The sequence below is a fragment of the Plodia interpunctella genome, chromosome 28 (genome assembly GCF_027563975.2).
Source record: "Plodia interpunctella isolate USDA-ARS_2022_Savannah chromosome 28, ilPloInte3.2, whole genome shotgun sequence".
NCBI classification, from domain to species: domain Eukaryota; kingdom Metazoa; phylum Arthropoda; class Insecta; order Lepidoptera; family Pyralidae; genus Plodia; species Plodia interpunctella.
Genome location: NC_071321.1, coordinates 714147 through 739676, shown reverse-complemented (window position 1 = coordinate 739676; position 25530 = coordinate 714147). Strand labels below are relative to the sequence as shown.

The window sequence follows — 25530 nt, the reverse complement described above, 5'->3', positions numbered from 1 at the left end:
GATGTCGGCGCGTATGAACGAACATTGCGTGATTTTTATCAGAGCTTTTGTTATCCCGAAAAACCAGCAATGTATTCCGAATCCGCCATTTTTTTCCAATCCATTGCATATTATGGTATTACAGTAGCACAAGAGATAGACAGGTTGTAATTAAATAGTTAACGTAGCCAGCCCAATGTTCATCACAATGTATTCCTTCACCGGAAGCTTCCTACTGTCCTTACTAATATTATAAGAAACTTTGTGCGGATGTGTGTGTATTTTATTAGTTACTCTTTAACGCAAAATCTACTGGACGGATTGTTATGAAATTTGGTACACGCGTAGAATATAACCTGGAATAACTCATGGTTACTTTCGTCCCGACTCCCACGGGAGCGAAGTCCGGGGCTAGTATAGTATGAGTCAGACTGGCATGCAAACTCATATGGTACGAGTTAGATTTGAACCTGGCACTATTGAAATTTGTTGCGCCGCTTTACTTGCGCTTTGGATATCGGCAGTAGACATTTTAAAGTAAATTTTTGACGTCAATGTCATGTATTGTATATCGCCCTGATTTTTTTGCTTAATATTACAACAATTGTCAAACCAAGAAGAACTTATAAATAACCGGTAACACGGTTCAATAGAATGATCTTATACATGAGATTGTTACAGATAATACATTATAACCGTGGTCACTGTCGGTTTCCTAACGGCCTAGTTCCCAAACTTAATTAACGCCAAGCTATTATAGCCTTTATCTTTAAACTTATAAAGACTAGTGATTGTCAGGTGCGTGTGAAAGAACAAATTAATGCATTTAGAACGGTAGATGACAAATTGAGATTTAGATTGATGATTGCGATGGTCAAGCGTGAGTTGGGTTTTAAATGAAGTGAAAATTAATGTGTAACTTTAATCTCATAGAAGCGGTGTTAGCGGTGTTGGTGTAATGGTTAAGACGCCCGTCTGTGGTTCGAAAGGTCTCAGGTTCGTATCGTATTCGTGCCATATGAGTTTGTATACCAATCTGACTCATATATATATAATAAAGGAGTTTTCATCGACCACCACTTGCTTCCGGTGAAGGAAAACATCGTGAGGAAACCTGCACACTGGTGGGCAGTTTAGTTCACTAGTGTGTATGCGACTACCTGCCACTAGACGGCGGTAAGTAGTCGTAAAAGTTATGTCAGATGCCTTTAGGCGACTTGAATAAAATCTGACATCAGTGTTAGCAATAACACACTCGATATGATCTCAACCTTGCGTGCGGTTACTTTCGGAGCTGTGAGGTCGTGTAGCGCGGGGTCAGTGTAAACAAAAACCTTACAATTTTGAAGATTCGACTGTGATTTTACGTTGCCTGATGTTAACCTTCCTTGGGAATAATATTGTTGCTTTGTAATACATATCCTGCCGTGGATGTCGTTCCATGTAGGATATGGACTGGCCCTAGGCCCTATTAGGGCGGAATCACACACAGTTTGTGAGCTTTTAGCTTTTTAAACCTTTGGTTCACTTTCATAACAGAACGAAATCTGAATCATAACTGGATACAAAAAAAGGAATTTTCATATCTTACCGCAAAGAAAAAATTTAATGAACGCCGAAACTGTACAAGTTTGGCGAACTATTTGCCGATAGTCTGTCCACAAAGACGTAATTATTATGAGCTAGTACATAGTATCCCACAGGCTATCCCACACTCGGAGACACGCCGACGCGAATGCGTGATCATTGCGCAGTTGGTATGAGTGCTTTTATTTACCGCAATGGAAAACCAGCATTGTATACCGAATCCGCCCAAGTTTGGTAATCTGTTCGCCTGCAATAAACATTACAGATAAAACAGTAATTATATCAAAATTGCGTGCAATGTGAGACAGGATATGAACCGGTAACCAAGGTAATTGAATAAGAGAATTCTAACAGTAAAACAGTTGAATTCTAGATTGGGAGTTTATTGGGATTTAACACCCGACGCAAAAAGAGGGGTGTTATAAGTTCGACCGCTAAGTGTGTCTGTTTGTCTGTGTACGTGGCACCGTAGCTCATCAATAGGTGATTTTTTTTGTTTGATAGCAATTTTTTATGCGGTAGTTCTTAGATACTCGTATGTTCGATCGAAATCGGTTCAGCCGTTCAAAAGTTGTAGCGAAATGAATATTGAAAGTCGGGGGTTTTTTAATTTGTCTGACAAATAAACTTGTTTTGAAAGCTTCATCTAACTTTGTTTAACACATTCTTTTTATCCTGAAAATACGCGATGCCCGTAAGATTTGGTCAAGAAGCATAATTGTCAAAAAAAGTAAAAGCCGTTACTGTGTATAAAAACGTAAGTATTTTTTTTATAATCAGTTTTACAATCAATCATAACACACATTGCAATTTGTCGTTGCAACAAAAACGTGAGTCCTGCGAAATCCAAATCCCAAAGGGATGCGTGATTTAGTACTCCTGTGATGGCCCTGGTATTGAAGTTGTTTCTGGGAAACGGTGGCCGCTTACCATCAGATGACCCGTTAGCCAGTTTACCGCCCTGTTCTATAGATATTTTTGTAAAAAAAAATCTTATTTATAAATAAGTTTTTTTTTACAAAAATGAAATTTTTGATACAATCTTTTAGTGTCGTCAGAGAGACTTATATATTTAGTATTCAACGTGTGCAATAACATGGAAACTGTAGCGACGTGGAAAATGTCAACTCTGTACAAGCGGAAGTACCTACTAGAAATTATACTTGTAATTTACGACCAGACAGACAGACGGGACAAGGGAATTATAATTGGCATGTAAAAAAAAAGCCGATATTTTACTTTGATATTACACTTTGACAAAGTCGAAGTAATTTTTCAGAAATTAGACCATCAAAAGCATTTTTCACGTCAAATTTTAAATTAAAAATAGTATTTCTCGAAACCCTACAAACTACTAGCATTTCGGAACGACCACTGCTGAGAAGAAAAACTGTAAAAAAACTCATTTAAACAGTGTAAGTCCCTATCATGCCAGAAGGTCATTATCGCGTTTCATCACAAACATCACATGTTGTTTCTATAACACTAATTAAACCTACAGATCTTCCTGGTTATAGAATAAAAACACAAACGATTTATTAGACCGAGAGAGAAGTAAGAATGTTGCTCTGTGAGAATTTACAATATAACAATGATCTACCTACTATTGACTGAGCCACATCGCGCGACGTGCCAGTTCAATTAAACGTGTCCATACGTGTCTTGTTATATGAATAAGTGATTACTTATTTCCCGTGTTTATCTGGATAGGTTTCTGTCTATCTGTATGTTTGTTCGCTGAAACAACTGCTGAATTAGATACGATTTTCACAGATTTATTTAACGGATGGTGTAACTTTTAAATCTGGTAGGTGTGAGTTACCATCGCGATACGTGACTTGTAACCCGATATATTGACAATACTAAGGTATGCGCGGACGAAGCCACAACGCCACGCGGGCGACGCCGCGGGCGGAAGCCAGTATAAAATATAAGTATATTTATGGGTCCTACCAGGCACAACAATTGGGGTGTACAACAATTCTGGCATGATAGGGACCGACACTATATGAGTTTCTTTCGGCATTAGAATTTGCTTTACAATTATTTTATCTACTCCTAATTTCTGAGTAGTTAGTATTAGTAGTAGAGTATTAGAGTCTAATGCAATCTGTTAATGGCTCATTTTACATGATCATGCTAAATAAATAAATAAATATATTAGGACTAATCATACAGATTGAGCTAGCCCCAAAGTAAGTTCGAGACTTGTGTTATGGGATACTAACTCAACGATACTATATTTTATAACAAATACTTATATAGATAAACATCCAAGACCCGGGCCAATCTTATATCTTAAGATTCGCGTGTCGATGCCGTTGCGAACTGTTATAATGATTGTAAAATTCTGTATATATAATAACTGTAGGCCTACCATCAACTCTTACGGAACGATTCCAATGCAACTCAGTTCAATTTAGGAACCTTTATCGTAGGCCCTCATTACACGTATATCATTAGAAACACCAGTGAAAAAATACTAAAAATACTGTGATAATGACAATGCTTCAATACAAAGATATGACAAAAATAAAATCAAACATCTCGTCCAAACGGTCCATACTAAATGATAAATAAATAAGTAAATAAAATATATTAGGACAAATCACACAGATTGAGCTAGCCCCAAAGTAAGTTCGAAACTTGTGTTATGGGATACTAACTCAACGATACTATATTTTATAACATAATACATATACAGATAAACATCTAAGACGCGGGACGATCAGAAAAAGATCATTCCCCGACATTCCATCATGACCCGACCGGGGATCGAACCCGGGACCTCTCGGTTCGGAGGCAAGCACCTTACCACTGCGCCACCGAGCTCGTCAAATGATACGTAGAAGTGACGTCGCAACGTGGTAATATATTCGCAATTAAATATAGTCTATTCGACAGCTACATTAAATATTACGTGTATTGTGATGATAACTTAATAAAAGTTGTTACAAAAATGTATTTTTTGATGATGGTGCTGAATATTAGTTTATATAATTTCATATATTTTTTAAATGGTCTTTCCTACCAACTATAAATCTTCGTATTTAGATCCGGTATATATATATATATATATATATATATATATATATAAGACCTATATTTGTTAATTGACGTCCTTGGAGAAAAGGCTGCGGTGAAGTTTGTTGCGCCGCTTCTTCTTCACCTGCGCTTTGGAAGCCGGCAGTAGACTTAGTTTAAGTAATTTTTTTGACGTCAATAAGTGATGTATATCGTCCTAAATTGAATAAAGAATTTTGAATTTGACTATAAATGTTATCTTAGGTGCGAGATCCCTATTGTTCGCATCGTGTGTTGCGTCGTGCGCTATAGGAAGCAGTTCATTCATTACTGCTTCAGATTTTGTTTCACCTATTTGGTTGTAAGATGAGTCATAATGTTCGTTGTACATTAACGAAACAGATTCGATTTAGATACTCTTTTGTATTGTACCTTTTGTGGTGTTAATGTTTAATGTTCGCATTTTGTGTCTGAAACGGTTCTCGGACAATTGCTTCGTATACGAACGTTTCGCCGACAGAATAGAGGAGACATTCTGTCGGCGAATCGTTCGCAGATGATGGGTTCTGTCGTTCAAACGCCCGATGACGAAACATTCTGTCGACGAAACGTTCGTGGACGACGCAATTGTCGGCAGAACCGTTTCAGATTCTAGGATTTTATGTGTTTGCCGAATAAATAATGATTTCTTTCTTTCTTTACGTTGCTGGTTTTTCAAATGAAAGCTATCACATAAACTACGCAATGTTCACTCATCAATATACATATTTAATACAACAAATAAATAAATAAATTAGGACAAATCACACAGATTGAGCTAGCCCCAAAGTAAGTTCGAGACTTGTGTCATGGGATACTAACTCAACGATACCGTATTTTATAACAAATACATATATAGATAAACATCCAAGACCCGGGCCAATCAGAAAAAGATCCTTTTCCATCATGACCCGACCGGGGACCGAACCCGGGACCTCTCGGTTCAGTTCAGAGGCAAGCACTTTACCACTGCGCCACCGAGGTAGAAAAAAATGTCTGTGTACATAGTTTAGTAAGAATTAAATGTTAACAATTATCAATTTTCGTACCTGACTTAGTTAAGGACTAAGTCAATTCTAATGCACTCACCAATGACTTATGAGTCACAAAACAATCATCGTTATCCGAAGCTTGTAACCCAGTGGCGTAGCTAAGTGTCAAAAGGCCCTGGGCCAAAAAATAATCTAGGGCCCAAATATTAGCTTGTTTTGTATTCCTCGTGTTCCGATTTCTACGTGCTCCAGTGTTCTACGTACTGAGATTAGGAATAAAAGTCACAATGTTGATATTAGTAAATTATATTTAAACTAGCTTTTGCCCGCGGTTTCGCCCGCGCGTTTTCATACAAAGTTTCACTACTATTATAGTAATTTGGGGATTGATTTTTGAGAAATAGTAGGTTATGTTTGAACGGGGGTCTCACTACACGCATACCAAAAATGTAGCCTATTAATGTATTTAATTATATGCATACAAAATGTCATCAAAATCGATGTAGCTGTGAAAGCGAACAGACAGACAGACTTGCGCATTTATAATATTAGTATGGAAGTTTCGATTAGTATGATGGATACAGGGATTTATAGTTTGTACAGGATGATTTTTTATACATTGGCATTATTTTATCTACATGCTCGGTCGATGGCACTGAACAACTTTTCGTATGGAAGCAACCTTGAAATCGCGAAAAAAAAATCAGAGCTGATCCATATAATATTTTCCTTATCCCGATCCATATAAACAACTTTGTTATTTAAATTTGTATAGCACAGCTGATTTTTTTTCGCGATTTCGGAGTTACTCCCATACTAAAAGTTGTTCCGAATCATGGACTGAGCATGTAGATCAATGTATAAAAAGTCACACTGTATAAGTCAGAAGGGGCCACTAATCTTGGGAGCCCCGGAGCCCTACCCCGTCTAGGTCAACATTAGTTACGCCACTGCTTGTAACGTTTTTAAGTCATTCACCTCAGTGAATGAACGGAAACGTTATCAGTGCATGTTTCCGATTTGCACAATATCGATTAAAAAAAACTCTTTCACGCAAAATCATTATTGGGCCAAATTTGGTACACGGGTAGAATATAACCAGGAATAACACATAAAGTAGGATCAATTTAACAGGTCACATTTGACACTTCGTCCAAATTCATAAATGTAACCTTGTAACGGAGGGCGTACAATATTTATTGTTACAAAATCAGAACTACAAAGATAAGGGAAGGGGTTTATCCAAAATCTTTGAATATATAATAATACTAAACAAAAGAAGACATTTTTTGACAATTCTAGCTACAGGCTGACAGATGTCAAATGTGACATATTAAATTGGTCCCACTTTAGGGTAAGTACTTTTTATCCGGAAATTCCGAAATTAGCATTTATATTAGGCGCAGCTTGTATTATAAATGCAAAAGTCTGTCTGTTTCGCTTTCACGGCTAAACCACTGAATCGATTTTGATGCATTGCATCGCATGCATGTAGTTAAAGACCCGCGTGCAAACATAGGCTACTTTTTTTTTAAAATCCACTTCTAAATGACTATGGCGGGGGGTAAAAATTTGTATGAAAATCGTGTTTAGTGAAAAGCCTAATATTACTCCCTTGAATTCGTCTATCTCTGAGATTTTTTTGTGTTTGTGACAAACAGATCTTTTCACTTCATAATATTAGGATGGATTTCGGACACTAAATTACATCGAAATCAGTCCAGTATTTTTATTAAGAAAACGTTCTCATAACTTTCTATAATATTGGTAGGATTTCGATGATGACAACGAAAAAAGATAATAATTCAAGCTGTATCATTATTTGTACGTGTGAAAGTGCATTGGGAATACGAGGTGCGTTTAGAGAGAGTATAAACTGTCTGCAACTATTGTAGAGCGCGCGCAACCAAGTTAGACCGGGTAAACTCCGACTCAACTACCTATAAAGGTCCCGGCTTCGATCCCCGGTCGGGTCATGATGGAAAATGATATTTTTCTGATTGGCCCGGGTCTTGGATGTTTATCTATATATGTATTTCTTATAAAATATAGTATCGTTATAGTATCGAGTTAGTATCCCATAACACAAGGCTCGAACTTACTTTGGGGCTAGCTCAATCTGTGTGATTTGTCCTAATATATTAATATATATTATTTAAACTCGCTCCGATTGAAGGAATAACACAATGGGATGGACAAATGGATTTGTACAGACAAAAGAAAGCAGCGCCAATTTTCTAATATGTTATAAAATCAAGTTAAGAAAACCGGCCGTCCGCTGCGCCTATTGTTGTTATGGTTGTGTACTCCATATTGCGCTGTGCTGTCAGTCACTTCCCCTCCCCGCAGGCGAACGCGGGGGATGTTATCCATTCGGTTCGGAAAAGATGTTTTTGTTATTTTTATATTACTGTTAGGCCACGCCCCTAATCGGTTAGTAAACAATGTTTTCGTGTAAGCCAACACGAAAACACAGCGCTGCGGACCCGGCTTTAGTCGCTTTGTACGACATTCGCGGGAGGATGTGGAGTGGAGTCATATCCTAGGGCGGAACCACACGCCGCCGCCGATTTAACAGTTAGTCTATCATACAAAACAGTCAATTTATTTGCACAAGCGCGCTCTATAAAGTTACTCTAACACGGTACAGATTACCGTGTGGGCACAGATTAAATAATACCCCAGTAGTGTGGGTGATATAGAAAGTAAAATCTATTCATGTGGGCAGTAATGTAAAGATTACACTATAATAAAATATTCTAACCGTGTCAAATCATAATGAATAATTTATATATATTTAGATTATATTGTCTGTAATATATGTACGAACAATTCTACTAATATTATAAATGCGAAAGTTTGTGAGGATGTGCGAATGTATGTTTGTTACCCTTTCGGGCAAAATCCATTGGTCCGATTGTTATGAAAGTTGGTACACGGGTAGAATATGGGATCCCTTTTTTTCGCGTAAATTTTTTATCCTAATTTAATTTAGCATAATGAGTTAGGCATTTATTTTTTGACATACTTTTTTTTGGCATACCTTTTCAATAAGCATATAGTTTAGGCTAATGTACTTTACCATAATTTTGATTTGCATAAAGCTATAGTGTAGCAGTAGGTCAGGGTGCGGCGGGGCGGACCTCGGGCCACCCATAAGCCGCCTATATGCTTTAGAATATTATGCTTTAAAATTGTTATGCTTATGGTAGGTATGCGTAAAAAAAATTGTACATAAAACATTAGGCCAAATCAATATTGTGCGTAACTATTATTATGATAAGTAAAAGTATGCCATGTTAAATTGTGACATAAAATTGTATGCATAAAAATAGGGAACCGTAGAAAATAACCTGGAATAACACTACTTACTTACTTAGTCCTACTGCACTACTTACTTACTAGTTAGGGTACTTTTTATCCCGAAACTCCCACGGGAGCGAAGCCCCGGGGCGCAGCTAGTTTCAAATCTTTTAAATTAAATGGCATTCTTTTTACGCAAAGTCTTGTGGCATCGCAGCTCGCGAAAATGAGACAAAACTGACAATGTTTTTCGCTCTCCTCACAAAGGGGTCAAGGTTGTTTTCATCAGATGTGATCACTGTAAATGGGTGTTATTGTCTCGAGCGCTATCTACAGACAGACGGACAAAATATAGTAAATGTATAGTGTGGTATAAATACACTCGCGACTCGGTCTCGTGAATTTCCAAAATCAAATCATTTATCCAGAAATTAGACCTTCACATGCACTTTCTCACGTCATATTCTAAATTGACTGATATTTACCAAAGCTGGAAACTACTAGCATTTCGGAACGATCACTGCAGCTGAGAAGAAATGCCGAAAGAAACTGATTAAAAAAGTGTTGGTCACTATCATGCCAGAAGGGCTTACCATTTTTTGTGCCCGTCCAACGACAGACGTAAACAAAAATAACGCGTTTATGAATGAGGGAGAGTTTATTTTTAGTCAGGTTATTAATAGAGTAACACATGGCTTCCTTGTTGTAATAGCTTCTTAACACATTCGCGAACGCACGACTGCTGTAGCAGTTGTAAAAATTAACTTCTTTTGTGTTTCGTACATACATGCACACTAGCGTCACCATCACATGTTTACCAATTTCTTCTGTTCATTAGCGGAAACTAAAAAATACTCTTTCCTGTAGACTGATAGTATGTCATCCAAAAATTACTTTATTTAATACCACAGGCAAGCAATGGCTTCCTTGTTATAAAAGCTTCTTAACACATTCGCGAACGCACGACTGCTATAGCAGTCGTAACAATTAAACTTATTTTGTGTCACGTATATATAACAGGACAATAGTTTTGTTTATTAGCGAAAACTAAAAAAAACATGTTTCCTTGTTGAATGGGACTTGAATAAAAGACAATTTTTGATTATCTCGTAGTCACGTTGTCGCTGTCCGTCCTGTTCCGCGTCTAGTCCAGCACTCCCAGCCCTCCGTTCCAGTCATTAGATCTTTTTTTCCTTAGTCTGTAACCTCTTTAATCTAATATATATTTATTTATTATTCTATAACAACAACATTTACGTTTGTCTGTATGTGTAAATATATTTCTTCTATATCTTTTTATTTTAATATTTTATTTTTTGTGTATTTATTTAATTCTGTTAAGTTTACTGCGCCCTCTTGTTTCTCTTTTCATCCAAAGGTTGGTTGGAAGAAATTGCATTAGCGATAAGTCCGCCTTTGCACTCATTATGTTTGAATATCTTGTTGTAACTTTTAACTCCTTTGTGAATGGTGCAATAAAGAGTTTATCTATCTATCTATCTAAAGAAGCTGAACGCCACTACACTTGTAGACTGTGACTAATATTATTTGACCCAAAATTTACTTTATTTAATACCACAGGCAAGCAGTATTTAGTGTGTAAAAAATAATTATTAAAGTATTCCACTTTTCCTATGACCTCATTTGCAATGAATGTTTGTATAGGTTAGGACAGTAGCTTATCAGTTGTTTGCACAAAGTACGTGTGTGTACACGTGTGTGCTGTTAATTACTCAAAACTCATAAAGATAACCTAAATCTTTAATGGTATTTCTATGTTTAAGATCTACGCATTCTGTCATTAACTTTGAATAGATTTCTCGATACATGTGTATGTAATATACTACTAAATAACTTTGTATATGTTACTAGCGGCCCGTCCCGGCTTCGCTCGGGTAAAAATATAATAAATCATAGACCTAAACCTTGCTCAGGAATCACACTATCTTTTGGTGAAAACCGCATGAAAATCCGTGCCTTCGTCTGAACAGACAGACACGACAGAGGACTTTGTTTTATAATAATATGTCCTTACATAGTATACGAGGAATACTAGGAACAGGAGACGAAGAATATAATATTGATCCTTATCAATTGTTTATGGGAATATTCCTCGTCTCGTAGAAAGACAGAGAACTATTATATCCCTTATGTGTCTCCCTCTCTCATGAACTCGTGATCCATATGCTTACGTTTTCGGATGAACGACTTTGACAACTCGAAGACCGAACCCCAAAAAAATTGCCTTTAAATCTTGGATTTTACAACCGGCTTGCCTGGTTTGACGTCATTTTTTTTTTGGGAAAGCTGTTTGTAAACTCTTTATTGCACGAAGACAACACATACAACGAAAGCAATAAAAAAAAGATAGAGACGCGTACAAAGGTGGACTTATCCCAGAAAGGGATCTCTTCCAGTCAACCAAGTATTTGAAAGGAAATAATTTAACGCACAAAGTAAGTTAGCGTAAGACAAACGTGCATTGTGAAGAAAATAGGAGGAATATACGAAAACGAAATGAATTACTTAAATAAGTGTACTTTATTATAATTATTAGCTTTATTAAATGACGAGCTCGGTGGCGCAGTGGTAAAGTGCTAGCCTCTGAACCGAGAGCTCCCGGGTTTGATCCCCGGTCGGTTCATGACGGAAAATGATCTTTTTCTGATTGGCCCGGGTCTTGGATGTTTATGTGTGTATTTGTTATAAAATATAGTATCGTTGAGTTAGTATAACATAACACAAGTCACGAACTTACTTTGGGGCTAGCTCGATCTGTGTGATTTGTCCTAATATATATTTATTTAAATATTTATTATAACTATTATTGGTAACTACTTATCTTTGTTAATCTTTAGTAGCTTTACGATATTTACAAGTATTTAATGTACCTATTTAAAAAAAAACCACACGAGTCTAATTAGGTCATCTACCACCATTCCCGCGGTGGACTAAAACTTGGTTAAAGTTCAGAGGTGTCGCGTTTTCCGCGGTCCTCGCCGTGACATTATCTATTGACACTGAAACACTCGTAAACCTATTTAGATTAAATCAATTAACTATAGTTATCAATATGTAAATATTGACAATTGATCTGAACTATTCAGTGATGTGTTTTATTTGGTACATACATCACGCCTACTTCCCATGGGACATTACTTGACATTTATTTAACACACACTAGCTGCGTCCTGGGGTTTCGTTCCCTTAGGAATAGCGGGATAAAAAGTACCATATATCATTCAGGAAAAATTAAGCTTCCTACCGGTGAAAGGATTTCGGTTCTGCGGTTCCGAAGATTACCCTCTACAATTTAAATGTTTCCGTTATTTATAAAAAAAGTTAAGTTGATGATTTGTCTCTTTCTGTCAATGTCAAATTGTTATGTGCGATAGTGACAATATTTTAGCTTTATGTTTATCTTTTTCGATTAAAGGAGATGATAATTTAGACATTAGATACACGTAAAAGTCTCAAAAAGTTACATACTATTATAATAGTTACAGAGCTTAGATTAAGAGTGTACCGAGCGCACACCATCATATTTGAATCAATTTATTTTAAACATAAGCAAATTTTAAATATCTGGCTCGGACTAAATATGCTTCCCTAGATAAAGGACTGCTTTAAAAGGTATTGTAGTGTTATATTGGACACAGTTGCCGCAATCTACTGAACGGAACACGGCGGCCACTAAAGTAATTTCAGTAAAGTTTGACTACATATTGTATAATACAAAACTATATTATTTTTTAATTAAGTCCTTTATATAGTCTCGGTGGCGCAGTGGTAAAGTTCTTGCCACTGAACCGAGAGGTCCCGGGTTCAATCCCCGGTCGGTTTATGATGGAAAATGATCTTTTTCTGATTGGCCCGGGTCTTGGTTGTTTATCTATATAATATGTATTTGTTATAAAAATATAGTATCGTGGAGTTAGTATCCCATAACACAAGTCTCGAACTTACTTTGGGGCTAGCTCAATCTGTGTGAATAGAAAATTATATTATTTTCTACTAAACGGAACACGGCGGCCACTAAAGACCAATCAGTAAATTTTGACTACGTATTGTACAATAGAAAACTATATACATTTTAAATTAAGTATTTTATATATTGTAGCGTATTTTGCCCGAGCTAGATTTTTAAAATTTGCTTTTATTTAAAAGCAATTGATAAAATTATGATGTTTTTAATAAAGTAGAAAATTCCTCAATTCCGTTGTTTATGGAGTGTCAGTTTGCCGTTATTTTGGCCAAGTGTGATCAGCTTCCGTGTTGTTACACTAGTTTCCGCAGACAGTCACACTAACCCACAAAGTCCAAACAATATTGTCGTAACAGTTCGTTAAATTATTATCTGGTTCAGTGGTAAAATATTGCTATTTCAAGAATCATTTTGTTTTATGTTGAGACTTATCTTTTTCACGTATTCCGTTGACTGGAAGTTGAATCTCTTACATGGATAAGTTGGCTGTTGTTATTTATTTATTTTATATATAAGGTGTGCAAAACAGTTTACAGCCATTACATTACATAAAACAAAACATTATAATTAAGGACTGGGTTGTAGCCCAAAACGTGCACACTCGGAAAGTTTATAAATTAGAAACGTAAACATAGAAAATACAATATTAAGAAGCAACAGATATTTATAACAAACAAACAACAAGAATACAAAACCTACAATTGCAATTGTTTTTTGCTATAACATGTCCCACTGCTGGGCAAAAGCTTCTCAACTCTTTCCAAGCTTTTGACAATGACGTACGTCACGTTGTTCTCACGCGTTGACAGAGCGCAACGCATGACAGGTTCAAAATTAAATCAAAAATCAAATCGTTTATTCAGAAATTAGAACTTCACGGGCACTTTTTCACGTCATATTCTGAAGTAGACGTTGCCCGGGGCTTCGCTCCCGTGGGGATTATGAGATAAAATATAGCCTATAGCAATCTTGGATAATGTAACTTTCTAATGGTGAAAGAATTTTTGAAATCGGTTCGGTAATTGCGGGTAGTTTCGGAGATTACCGCCTCAAACATACAAACTCACAAATGCTTACCTCTTTATAATAGTAGTATAGATAGTATAGATTAAACAATATTTACCTAAGCTATAAACTACTAGCATTTCGGAACGACCACTGCTTAGAAGAAATGCCGAATTAAACTCATTAAAACAGTGAGTTTCTTATTGCTTTAAATTACAAAACCTCCCGTATATAATTACTTATTTGTCAAACCGATTTTCGGACGGATACGTTACGCCATACCCTGTTTTTATCAGAATTTATCCGTTACGACCAAAGTCAAGTTATATAATTGATTCTGAAACCAGTATTTCTATTGTAGACCAGCGGCTTCGCCCGCGTTAATTTCGTGCGTCCGCTGATAACCTATTATCCTAATTAATATTATAAATGTGATAAATAAGTTTGCTTGTTTGTCACCTCTTCACGCTCTATCTGCTCGACCAATCTTCTTGAAATTTTGCATACATATAGTTTGAAGTACGGAGAAGGACATAGGGTACTTTTCGTCTCGAAAAAATTTACGCGGGCGAAGCCGCGGGCAAAAAGCAAGTTGTCAATATCTCGAGTTCTAATCAACGTATCGCGATAAAACGTTACTAAATTTAAGTTAGACTATCCCTTAATCATGATCTACATATCATCATCTGTCTATACTATTATTATAAAGAGGTAAGCGTTTGTATGTTTGAGGCGGGTAATCTCCTAAACTACCCAATCGATTTCAAAAATTCTTTCACCATTAGAAAGGTACATTATCCAAGATTGTTATAGGCTATATTTTATCACAAAATTCGCACGAGAGCGAAGCCCCGGGCAACATCTAGTCTACTATAATCTACATTTCTGTATAGTGTACTGTTTCTATTTTTACACTATTGTAAAAATGTAGATTATATATAGATAGGATATAGATAATGATTTACCACAATAGCAACTACTACACTACTAGTGGTAAACGGTTTCTAAGTGTCTGCGTGTCTGTAACATTTTCCGTGTAAACCTAATAAGCGGTTGCCGGGATTTCACTTTCTATTCGTGTATACGTATGGATAATGTATGGACGCGTGTAAGGTTGTTGGTTTATTAATAGTGTTGCCGAACTATCGATAGTTGACCTCGGAAATCATGTATAATATCGATATGCCTAGTGACACCAGCCCAACAGCCTATCAATATGACAGCTATCAGTAATTTATATTTTAAGTGTAGTGCATTCGATGGCCAGTATCTGAACATCAAAAGTGAAGACACAAGTATTTACACAAACCAATAGCCCCACTATTAGGAGTATTTGAAAAATCTGCTAGACCCATTAGTGGAAATTAGCAGTTCAAATTCAAATTCAAAATTTTTTATTCAATTTAGGATGATATACATCACTTATTGACGTCAAAAAAATTACTTAAACTAAGTCTGCCGGCTTCCAAAGCGCAGGTGAAGAAGAAGCGGCGCAACAAACTTCACCGCAGCCTTTTCTCCAAGGACGTCAATTAACAATTATAGGTCTTATACAGTGGAACTTACAGTCCGGAACGGTCGATTCTCAGTCGAGATTAGTTTGGTACAATAGTATCAATTTACTATAATACTATAAATAGTGTTGAAGCTAAATATTGATATTATTATCGATAGAAATAACCTGAAAATATAACACATAGGGTGTTTTTATCCCGAAATTCCGACGGGAGCGAAGCTCCGGAGCACAGCTTGTGAAACATAATTGTGTGAAGGGAAGGGATCTCCCTTTCGATTACGGACGTCTTAACTACTGAACCACAAGTTTTAATTTGTCTCATGGAAACTCGGTCGTTGCCCCCACGTTGCAGACACCCGATACCGACCACAGAATCGAACCTGCTGTCCTTCTGTAGTTGGACACGTTGCGTAACTGCGTCCGCGTTGGACACCTCCGGTAGGGTTAGCAGACAAAGATAAAAATCCCTTACTGGGATAAGTCCGCCTTTGTACGCGTCCCTTTTTAACCCGCGACGCAAAAAGAGGGGTGTTATAAGTTTCACCGCTAAGTGTGTCTGTCTGTCTGTGTTCGTGGCACTGTAGCTCATCAACGGGTGAACTGATTTGGATGCGGTTTTTTTATTTTATGGCTAATTTAAATGCGGTGGTTTTTAGATATGTTCGATCAAAATCGGTTCAGCTGTTCAATAGTTGTAGCGAAATGAATATTGAAAGTCGGGAGTTTTTTAATTTGTGTAACAAATAAACTTGTTACAAAGCTTTAACTTGCAATGTAACTATGTCTCGGGTGGAATCTTCCAATTCAATTTTGAAACAGATATCTTTAACCGATTTGACCTGACGTTAAGTTTGTATGACAATGCATTATTATTATAAGCATGACCTGATGGTGCACCCAGGAAAGGCTCCAGACGTTTGAGCTCCTCAACGGTTTACTGCACGGACACGGATTTTTTGTCACACATCGAACGCAATGAGAACTCTCTGACAATATTAAAAGCTTGTGTCAAAAATTAAACGGTTTATTTATTTTTGTATGTGTTTTCTTGGTGCAGTAATGATTTTAGAAACGAAAAAATTTACGTACGATATTACTGCGAAAAGATGACGTATTGATGAAACCTGCACACTGGTTAGTGTGCAGGTTTCCTTACGATGTTTTCCTTTGCCGGAAGCGATGTGTGCGAGCGAGTGAAACGCACGAGTAGTATACGAACCTGGGACCTTTCGATCCACATGCGGTCGTCTTAACCATTACACCACCACCGCTTCTTCATCCGCTATACAATTGAGTAAACTGCATCGAATTCCATCCTGTACTTTATATTATTCGCACCTCTCAGAGAACATTATATATTATAATCAGCACTCGGATCACAATCATAACCTGTTTTGATATACCTTTTGACTATGTACATTATATACTTTTATATATTATTAAAACAATGTAAGAAACAATAATGGTAAGCCGAATTGGCATGATAGGGACCAACACTGTTCAAATGAGTTTCTTTCGGCATTTCTTCTCAGCAGTGGTCGTTCCGAAATGCCAGTAGTTTGTAGCTTGTGAGAAATAACTATAAATATAAAAATTGACGAGAAAAAGTGCCTGTGAAGGTCTAATTTCTGAATAAATGATTTGAATTTGAATTTGAACGATGTCTTGTTATCATTTTAGTTTTACCAAGCACAATGAATTTGCAACCCTGGCGATATTGTAATATATTTGTGGTTAAAACCGGTGGCTGATTGACAGTGGCGCCACAGGTGGCGTTTAGTGAAATCATTCGCTTAATGCAGGATGCAGACTATACATTATCGCGGTGCACTTCGCCGGACTTTGCCGATATATCTCTCATGTAAATTTGACTCATGTATAGTAGTTTTCATCGACCACCACTTGCTTCCGGTGAAGGAAAATATCGTGAGGAAACCTGCACACTGATTGATTATTAACTAGTGTGTGAAATGGAAAAGGCAATGTCAAACCACTCTGTTACTAATGCCAAGAAAGTTGTTATTTGTGTTTAATTCCACGTAATGACCACGACCCTCAGCCATGAGGAATACGACTATGAAGAAAAAGAAGAAGAAGAAATAAAAGCTCTCGTACCAACCAAGCAATGTTCATCCGTTCGTGTCGGCATCTGTCCGAGTTGGGAGATAGTGAACTAAACAGGCATTTGTGCAGGTTTCCTCACGATATTTTCGAACCGGCAGTCGCCAAGATGTTTGTTTAAAAGCATATCCGGTTAACGTACGGAACAAATGTCTGGCTATGGCGCTCCCGCTTGGCCCTGGCAGAAGGGGCAAACCCAAGAAATGCTGGCTTGATGTGACAATAGTCTGACAACTAGAGATACCGACGACCGCGCGACGTGGAGACGAAAAATTACGAAAGCGGACCCTGGGCTCCGACGCTCAACGGCCGAGGAAGCAGGAATACGCTCAGATGCGAGAGACATACTTGAGCTTAAAGTGTGCTTTAACTTTTTTAAGATAACGTGGATAATCTAGTACTGTATCTAGTTGTCGCCATTGGTTAACAGAAAACGCATATCACTTAATAAACACTAACTTTCTAAACGACCTAAAAGGTAGTGGGCGAAAGTTTAACCGTTAACCGTATTGTAATTAGCATGGATGACTTGTGAGTATTACCGACTACATGCCGTCCGCTCCACACTGTCGTCGTGCAGTGTGCCAAACACAGACCATTTAACCTTAAGACCACGCTTAGATAAATTTTAGTATGAAAACGCAATCGCTAAATTATGGTAGGGTGCGGGGGAAGATAGCTTAGCTCTCATTGGAGCGTTCAAAAATACGTCAAAATTGACAAGATTTTGACAACTTACTAGTGTTGGGCAACACGATAGACTTCAATCGAGAATTTCTCAGACCAGACACACATGTCCCACATCAGTGAGAAAAAAAATTTCTTGTCTCGAACAGAGTACGGGAGGTCCTTAGAAATATATATCTGTATGACTAACAATACAATATTGCAACAGAAAAATAATATAAAGAAAGGACAATATACATATTATTTATTTGATCTTTATTACGATAGTTCATTATAGTAAATATTGTTGAGATAAATGTTATGACAATTTGTTTTGTTTAGACATTCTCAAATAGGATTGACTTTAGGCGCCGGTCGTAAATAATAGAATCGAATCTTCAAAATTTAAGGGTTTATTATTCATAAAAAACTAGTATAGCTAACTTCGAGTTCAAATTATGTTTTGTCCCTATAGCACTTTACAATATTTGACATTGACAGAAAGAGAAAAAAAAATGGTTGCCTGTAAAGTCGGTTTTACGGGCGAAGATTTTACGTGACAACGTCTTTTTACGCGCGCGGCAGACCGATCATAGTTGAGTGGGAGAGAGACGCAAGGCATTCGGCGGGCCTCTCTCTCGTTCGGTGACTCATCGTAACGTTACCGGGCGTTACACTTTTTCATAAGTGACTCCCAGCCGCAACCTAATTTAAGACGTTGTCACGTCAAAAAAAATTTAACTAAAAGTAGGCAGTAATTTTTGATGAATTATTCTTTTTCATATTTAACCAAAGTTTCGTCTACGTTTCACTATGACTCCGAGTAAATCATAGTCTCTAGGAAAAACCATGGCATCACATTTGACCAAATCCTACAAGTATCGCAAACTTTTAGAGATAAAAGTAAAAAGATAAAAATAAAAGGTATCAGCTACCTCAACAAAACCAAATTTCTTAAAAAAATGCCCACCAGTTTGAACATGAAGACGTAAAGAAGTAACAAACGTAATCACAAGCAAACAAGTCTTTCTTAATAGGCTATGATCCAAGGTCAAGGAATTAAAAAAAATATATAAATATAAGGCGTTATATACCCGCACACTAGCGCCATCATTATCGATTATCATCAGTTCATCGATCGATTATCATATCTTATGTGTCCCGTCACTACCTTACACGTGCCAAGGCAGAGCGAGATAATTATATGTTTGTGCCATATTGATTTAAGTGCGAAAGAAAGAGCTAGATATATTTTGTTCTTATATTATTGTTTCTAAAACAACATGGTTTGGAAAATTATGAAATTAAATTATAATAAAAAAATAATGACTTGTTGGTGAAAAGTGGTTCCATCTTCGGTTAGACGGGACGTTGAGCTACACTCTCCACACCATTTCACAGCACACACAATACGGCATCATTGTTTTGATATTGTTTTTATTTAGGAGCAAACTGGCACAGCCTTCGCTTCGATGCTCGCCGGCGGTATAACTAAAGAAAAGGGGTGGGGCCCGATCTTATGTAGTGTCACGACATAAGCTTGGCGAATGGATATGCCGGTGATGCGCGATCTTAAGGTTGATGGTCTGTGGTGCCAAACTATGTCGGATTCGGTATACATTGCTGGGTTTGCGTTGCGGTAAATAAAAGCACTCATACTAACTACGCAATGATCACGCATTCGCGACTGCATGTGTCTGAGTTCGGAGATCGGCGTTCGCCAACCTTTGGCTTCGATTTATATTGCTGGTTCCTTGCGGTAAATAGAAGTTCTCATATAAATTACGCAATGTTCGTTAATAGGCACATTTCGACAATATTGTCTAGCTGACAAAATATATACATACATATACTTACTTGTCACAGTGATTGGTATGCTATACAAATTGTAGATTCATTTCACCATAGACATATCAAGTGCAAAACCATAGATAAATGAATGTCGTTGACAGGACAGCTCCATTGTATGAGACATGTGGTTCCGCCCTGGAATGAAACCGCTCCATGTCCTCCTATTGACATAGGGATTAAATGTCTGGCTATGCCGCTCCCGCCCGGCCCTGGCAGAAGGGGCAAACCCAAGTGCTGCCTTGATGTCTTCAATATATACGATATACTACGATACACAATTAAATACATACGATATATACATATATTGTGATTTGTGAGGAAGGTTTAGTTTCCTCACAAATCACTGCTGCTTATTGGTGAAAACCGTACAAAAATCCGTTCGGTACTTTTTGTGTTTATCGCGTTCATACAGACAAGAATTCTTTTTATAATATTTAAGGATGGTCGACGTATTTATTGAAAACTAGATGTTGCCCGGAGCTTCGCTACCGTGGGAATTTTGTGATAAAATATAGCATATAGCAATCTTGAATAATGTACCTTTCTAATGGTAAAATAATTTTTGAAATTGTTTCCGTAGTTTCGGAGATAAGCCGCCTCAAACATACAAACTCACAAACGCTTACCTCTTTATAATATAGTTCGGTGAAGAAAATAAATGAGGACGCTGTGGTTTGGCAGGCAACACTGGTTGCTTATCAACCAATCATGAGCATCGTATTTGGTATTGCAATGTAAAAAAAATATTTCGTTAAAAAACCGTTTTATTTATTGACAGATATTTTTGTAACAAACTTTTTATACTTAGTTTGTGGTTCTAAGTTCAAATATATTTTTTTTTGTTTTCAGGATAAAAAAATATACGACATTCCATGCGACACATCCGAAGAGAAGCCCAAGACTGATTTCCAAAAACTACGGAACAATTTCGAAAACATATCCAAGGAGGCGTCGATACACAAAAAACCGGAAATCGCGGAAAAACCGAAACTTGATACCGAAACGAAAATCTTAAGAGTTGACGTTTCAGATAAACCGGAAATTTCAGAAAAGCCTCCGTTAAATAGGAAGCCAGTTTTGAGCAAACTCTCCAGGTCGAGTGAGAATCTCGTCGAGGAAGAGAAGACGCCAGTAAGGTTTTCAACAGAGAAGAGATTTAAGAAGAATGAGTCCGGTGTCAGAATTAGTTTGCCGAAGAGAGATGTACAAGTGGACATCGATAGAGAAAACGTAAGTACAATATATTATTCCGTACTTTCGCCCGCGTCTTGGCCGGATAAAATTCGGTAAATTTCTGACTCTATTTTCATACAAACTTTCACCCGGTCGTTTTGGGGGTTGATTTAAAAAAAAAAACCAAAGTAGCCTTATGTTTGAACGGTTCCCTTCAACTACTTGCAATCCAACCTGTCTGTCTGTCGCGCTTTCACGACTAAACTGCGTGGCCGATTTTGATGAAATTCGAAATAGATATATGTATTTAATGATCCAAGTTAGAATATACATTACTTCGAGTCAACTAGCCCTACTAATATTATAAATGCGAAAGTTTGTGAGGATGTATGTATGTTTGTTACTCTTTCACGCAAAATCTACTGGACCGATTGTTATGAAATTTGGGATATGGGTAGAATGTAACCTGGAATAACACATAGGCACTTTTAATCACGACATTGCCACGGGAGCGAAGCCCCGGGGCGCATCTACTAAACAATAAATTCATACATATAAATTTATTGTATATTCATATTTATTCATAACAATCGGTCCAGTAGATTTTGCGTGAAAGAGTAACAAACATACATACATCCTCACAAACTTAGGTCAGATGTAAAATTATGTTTTTTTTTTTTAGATTGACCTGGCTAATTCAATCTTTGACATTTATACATATAAATCTCAAAGATTAAAGACCTAGGATCTAACCCGACTATAGATTATGTAAAATTTTAATTCGAAAGGAAAATTGATACTCCATTATTTATTTTTTTTCCTACACTCATTATACAAACTCGACCGTGAAAAATTATCATTTCTGTACCATTTGTACATGACATTGAAACCCACATTCTGAAAAATGTTTCTCATTTAAGTTTCGACAGTGCCCGTTCTTTGAAATTCCATATGCAGATAGCCAATGTGTCATGCATACGTTATAACAGATGTTAGTAAACAGAAGAAAGTCACGGCGACACGCGTACAGCGCCATCTAGGCGGTGAAAGGTATGTTGTTAATGTCAATAATGAGTCAGAGAGGGCGCCACTAGTTGAGAAAAAACTGGAAAAACTTTAGTGACGTTATTTAGATATTCTATATAATATACTTAACATTGTTTTTCATGAATGTTGATAGGTATTAGTTTAAATCTAGAACGTAATTTAGCAACTAATTATTAAATTAGTACTAAATACTTAGTAGTATTCACGATGAGGATTGACGTCAGGCAGGCGGTCGTAAAATGAGAAAGATCTGTCTGTTCGCCGATTGTGTGTGGAAGTCAATTATTTATGTAGTATTAACCGCGCCCCGGTGCTTCGCTCCCATGGTAATTTCGAGATAAAAAGTACCCCATGTGTTATTCCAGGTTATATTCTGCACGTGTACCAAATTTCGTAACAAGGCGTCCAGTAGATATTGCGTGAAAGAGTAACAAACATATACCCATCACAAACTTTGGCGGATTCGGCATACATTGCAGGTTTTCCGTTGCGGTAAATGAAAGCGCTCATACTAAACTGCGCAATGTTCGCGCATTCGCGTCGGCGTGTGTCCGAGTTCGGCGACAGCGTGGAGCTGGCACAAAACAATTAACTTTGCCATATATACTAGACATTAAACAGATTGTAATGATGTCCACTACTCGTCTAGAATACAAACAAAAATAAAAACATTCCGTTCGAAACAGAGGCCCCGTTGATCATCTAACGCACTGAGTCATGCGAAAAATGTAACGATTGGTTCACATGGCGCTAGAATATAATCGTCATTTTTAAATGTTACTGACATAGTTGTTTAAGTATCTCAGTAATATGATATGAACTTGTACAGTCTGAAATTATAAATTCATTTCATTATATTGCCGTTAAAATGGTATTAAGGTAGTTGCCATCAAAAAAATAAAAATATATATTATAAGTATTGATTGTATGTCATTGGACAATTGACGCCACAAATTTAAAAATACTAAATCTTATTTTACTGGAAATAAAATTGATCAATTAAAGTGACATAATTTCTTTATCATGTCTCATTATGTGTATAAATATAAACAGTGTTTTTTTAACTTTTGCGCTCTGAACATTGAATAACATAATGTTGCAACCTATTGTGTCTACAATTAAGGATTTCACAAGGTGTAAATCTTATAAATGAGACAAGTTTTTTTTTCTTTTCTTAGTTTTTCATTTTCTTCCGTATGTTATATGGAATCGGTAAACTTTTATTGTCTCTAGGCTAAATCTGGTATTAAAATGAAAAATATTTTTTGCAATAGCCCGCCGCTCGCCATGTGAATCCATCCTTATCTGTTTGCAAGGTTTATTCAAACACGCAACGCTAGTCTCATTACACGGACGGACGCGCCCTGACGTTATTTTTCCTTAAAAATCGGGAAAATAATCACAAAATGGACACAACAGTGCGATTTCCCGCGTTTTTCGCGACGACAACGGCATTATTTTTTCAATTCCTTGTCCTCGAATAAGGATTTTTAAAAAGAAATTAGTCTGTGGTTTACGCTTTTTTCCTGCGAATTTCGAATTTGGAATACTGGTTATTAGTGATATGCAGTGGAATGCAACAGTTCAGTGATTTTTTTAAAACTTTAGTCATATTTTAATCCATTTGAATCACAGTTGTGTGTGTATGTTTATGTGATAAACCGCTGTGATTTACAACATCAAAGTTGGAGTGACGCAGTGGAATCCATATTTCAGTGATACGGGTTATATTTTTGGAACTATGAATGGAAGTACTTACAGGTATGACGTCAGGGGCGAATAGCAATCTTAAGTCATAAGTCATTGCTCCCTTTATCACTAATATTTCACTCTCTCATCTGAGCGTCTCCCTGGTTTCTTCCTCAACCATTGAGCTTCGGAGCCCAGGGTCCGCTTTCCGACATTTTCGTCTCCACTTTGCACGGTCACCGGCGTTCCCAGTTGTTTGACCATCTTAAAATGATATCGACTGTAATTATTTACCAGTATCCTGACCTATTAATATTACAAATAAATGCAAAAGTTTGTGAGGATGTGTGTGTGTTTGTATGTGAGCTTTGTTACTCTTTCACGCAAAATCTACCGGACGAATTGTTACGAATCTTGGTACACGGGTAGAATATAACCTGGAATAACGCATAGGGTACTTTTTATCCCGATATTCCCACGGGAGCGAAGCCTCGATGAAAACATAATATATCTGTGGTAGGATTGAAATATCTAACACAAGTAATAGAAGAGGGATATCCAAATATTTACCCGATAAACTAACCGGCCAAAAACAAATTGACGTCACCAACTGATAGTTAAGAATGACTTCCGTTCTTACCAAAGGAGAGGCGTTCCGATAAGCGCACCTATTCGAATGGCACCGATTCGTATTTACATTAGGTTACTTCCAGGCGACTAGTATTCTACGCGAGTCTCCGAAATCAGTTGCCGAGGAGTATCTGACGTGCATTGTAGGGTGATCCGCACACGTTAGCGTTATCAAACATTCTTTCTTCTGCACTGACACATTCTTTTAATATTGTATTTCTTTGGTGTATTGAGCAGGTGTCAATAATTTAACAAGTTCAAATTCAAGTAATTTTTTCAGTAATTAAAACCTTCGCAGGCACTTTTTCACGTTAATACTCACAAGCAACAAACTGCTGGCATTTCGGAACATAGAAATTCATTTGAACAATGTTGGTCCCTATCATGCCAGAAGGGCTTACCAATATTATTGTTTCTTACATGATCGACATAGGATGCTTTAGACATTCGGTAAAATGGTTAAAAAAATCTGTCTTGTTGTAGTTCTCTTGCAGCAACAAAATATCTAAAATTCAGGTTTCTTGTAATGTAAGGATGAATCCAGTATTTTCTATTGTTTTTATTTCTTAAAAAAATAGATTATTCGTCACTGGAATCACTCCAAATGTTCGAATCTCGAGTATCGACCAAGTATTCTATTGGTATGCGATTGAAGTATCGTATCTTGTCAGTATCTTGTAGTATGTATGAAGGGGCTAAGGGTTCTCTAAATGGAACTGAGGTGCGATTCGAATCGGTCAATATTTAATCCTTCAAAAAAATATTTTCTGTCTATATTATAATATTTCCTGTGTATAATATTACATAGGTAAGTACGCACTTGGATATTATAAAAATAAGTCTATCACATCAATCCATATGAAAGCGATAAACTCGAAAACTAACGGACGGATTTTTGTACGGTTTTCACCATTGGATAGTGT

General features: G+C 36.9%; 1 protein-coding gene across 1 annotated transcript in view; it reads left to right on the top strand.

Moving 5' to 3' along the window:
* Positions 1–25530, top strand: part of LOC128681722 (uncharacterized) — a 61699-nt gene that overhangs the window by 7372 nt on the left and 28797 nt on the right. Inside the window, exon 2 of the mRNA XM_053765846.1 lies at positions 20918–21298. Coding sequence (XP_053621821.1) covers positions 20918–21298 — 381 coding nt within the window. The remainder of the gene's footprint in view (positions 1–20917; positions 21299–25530) is intronic.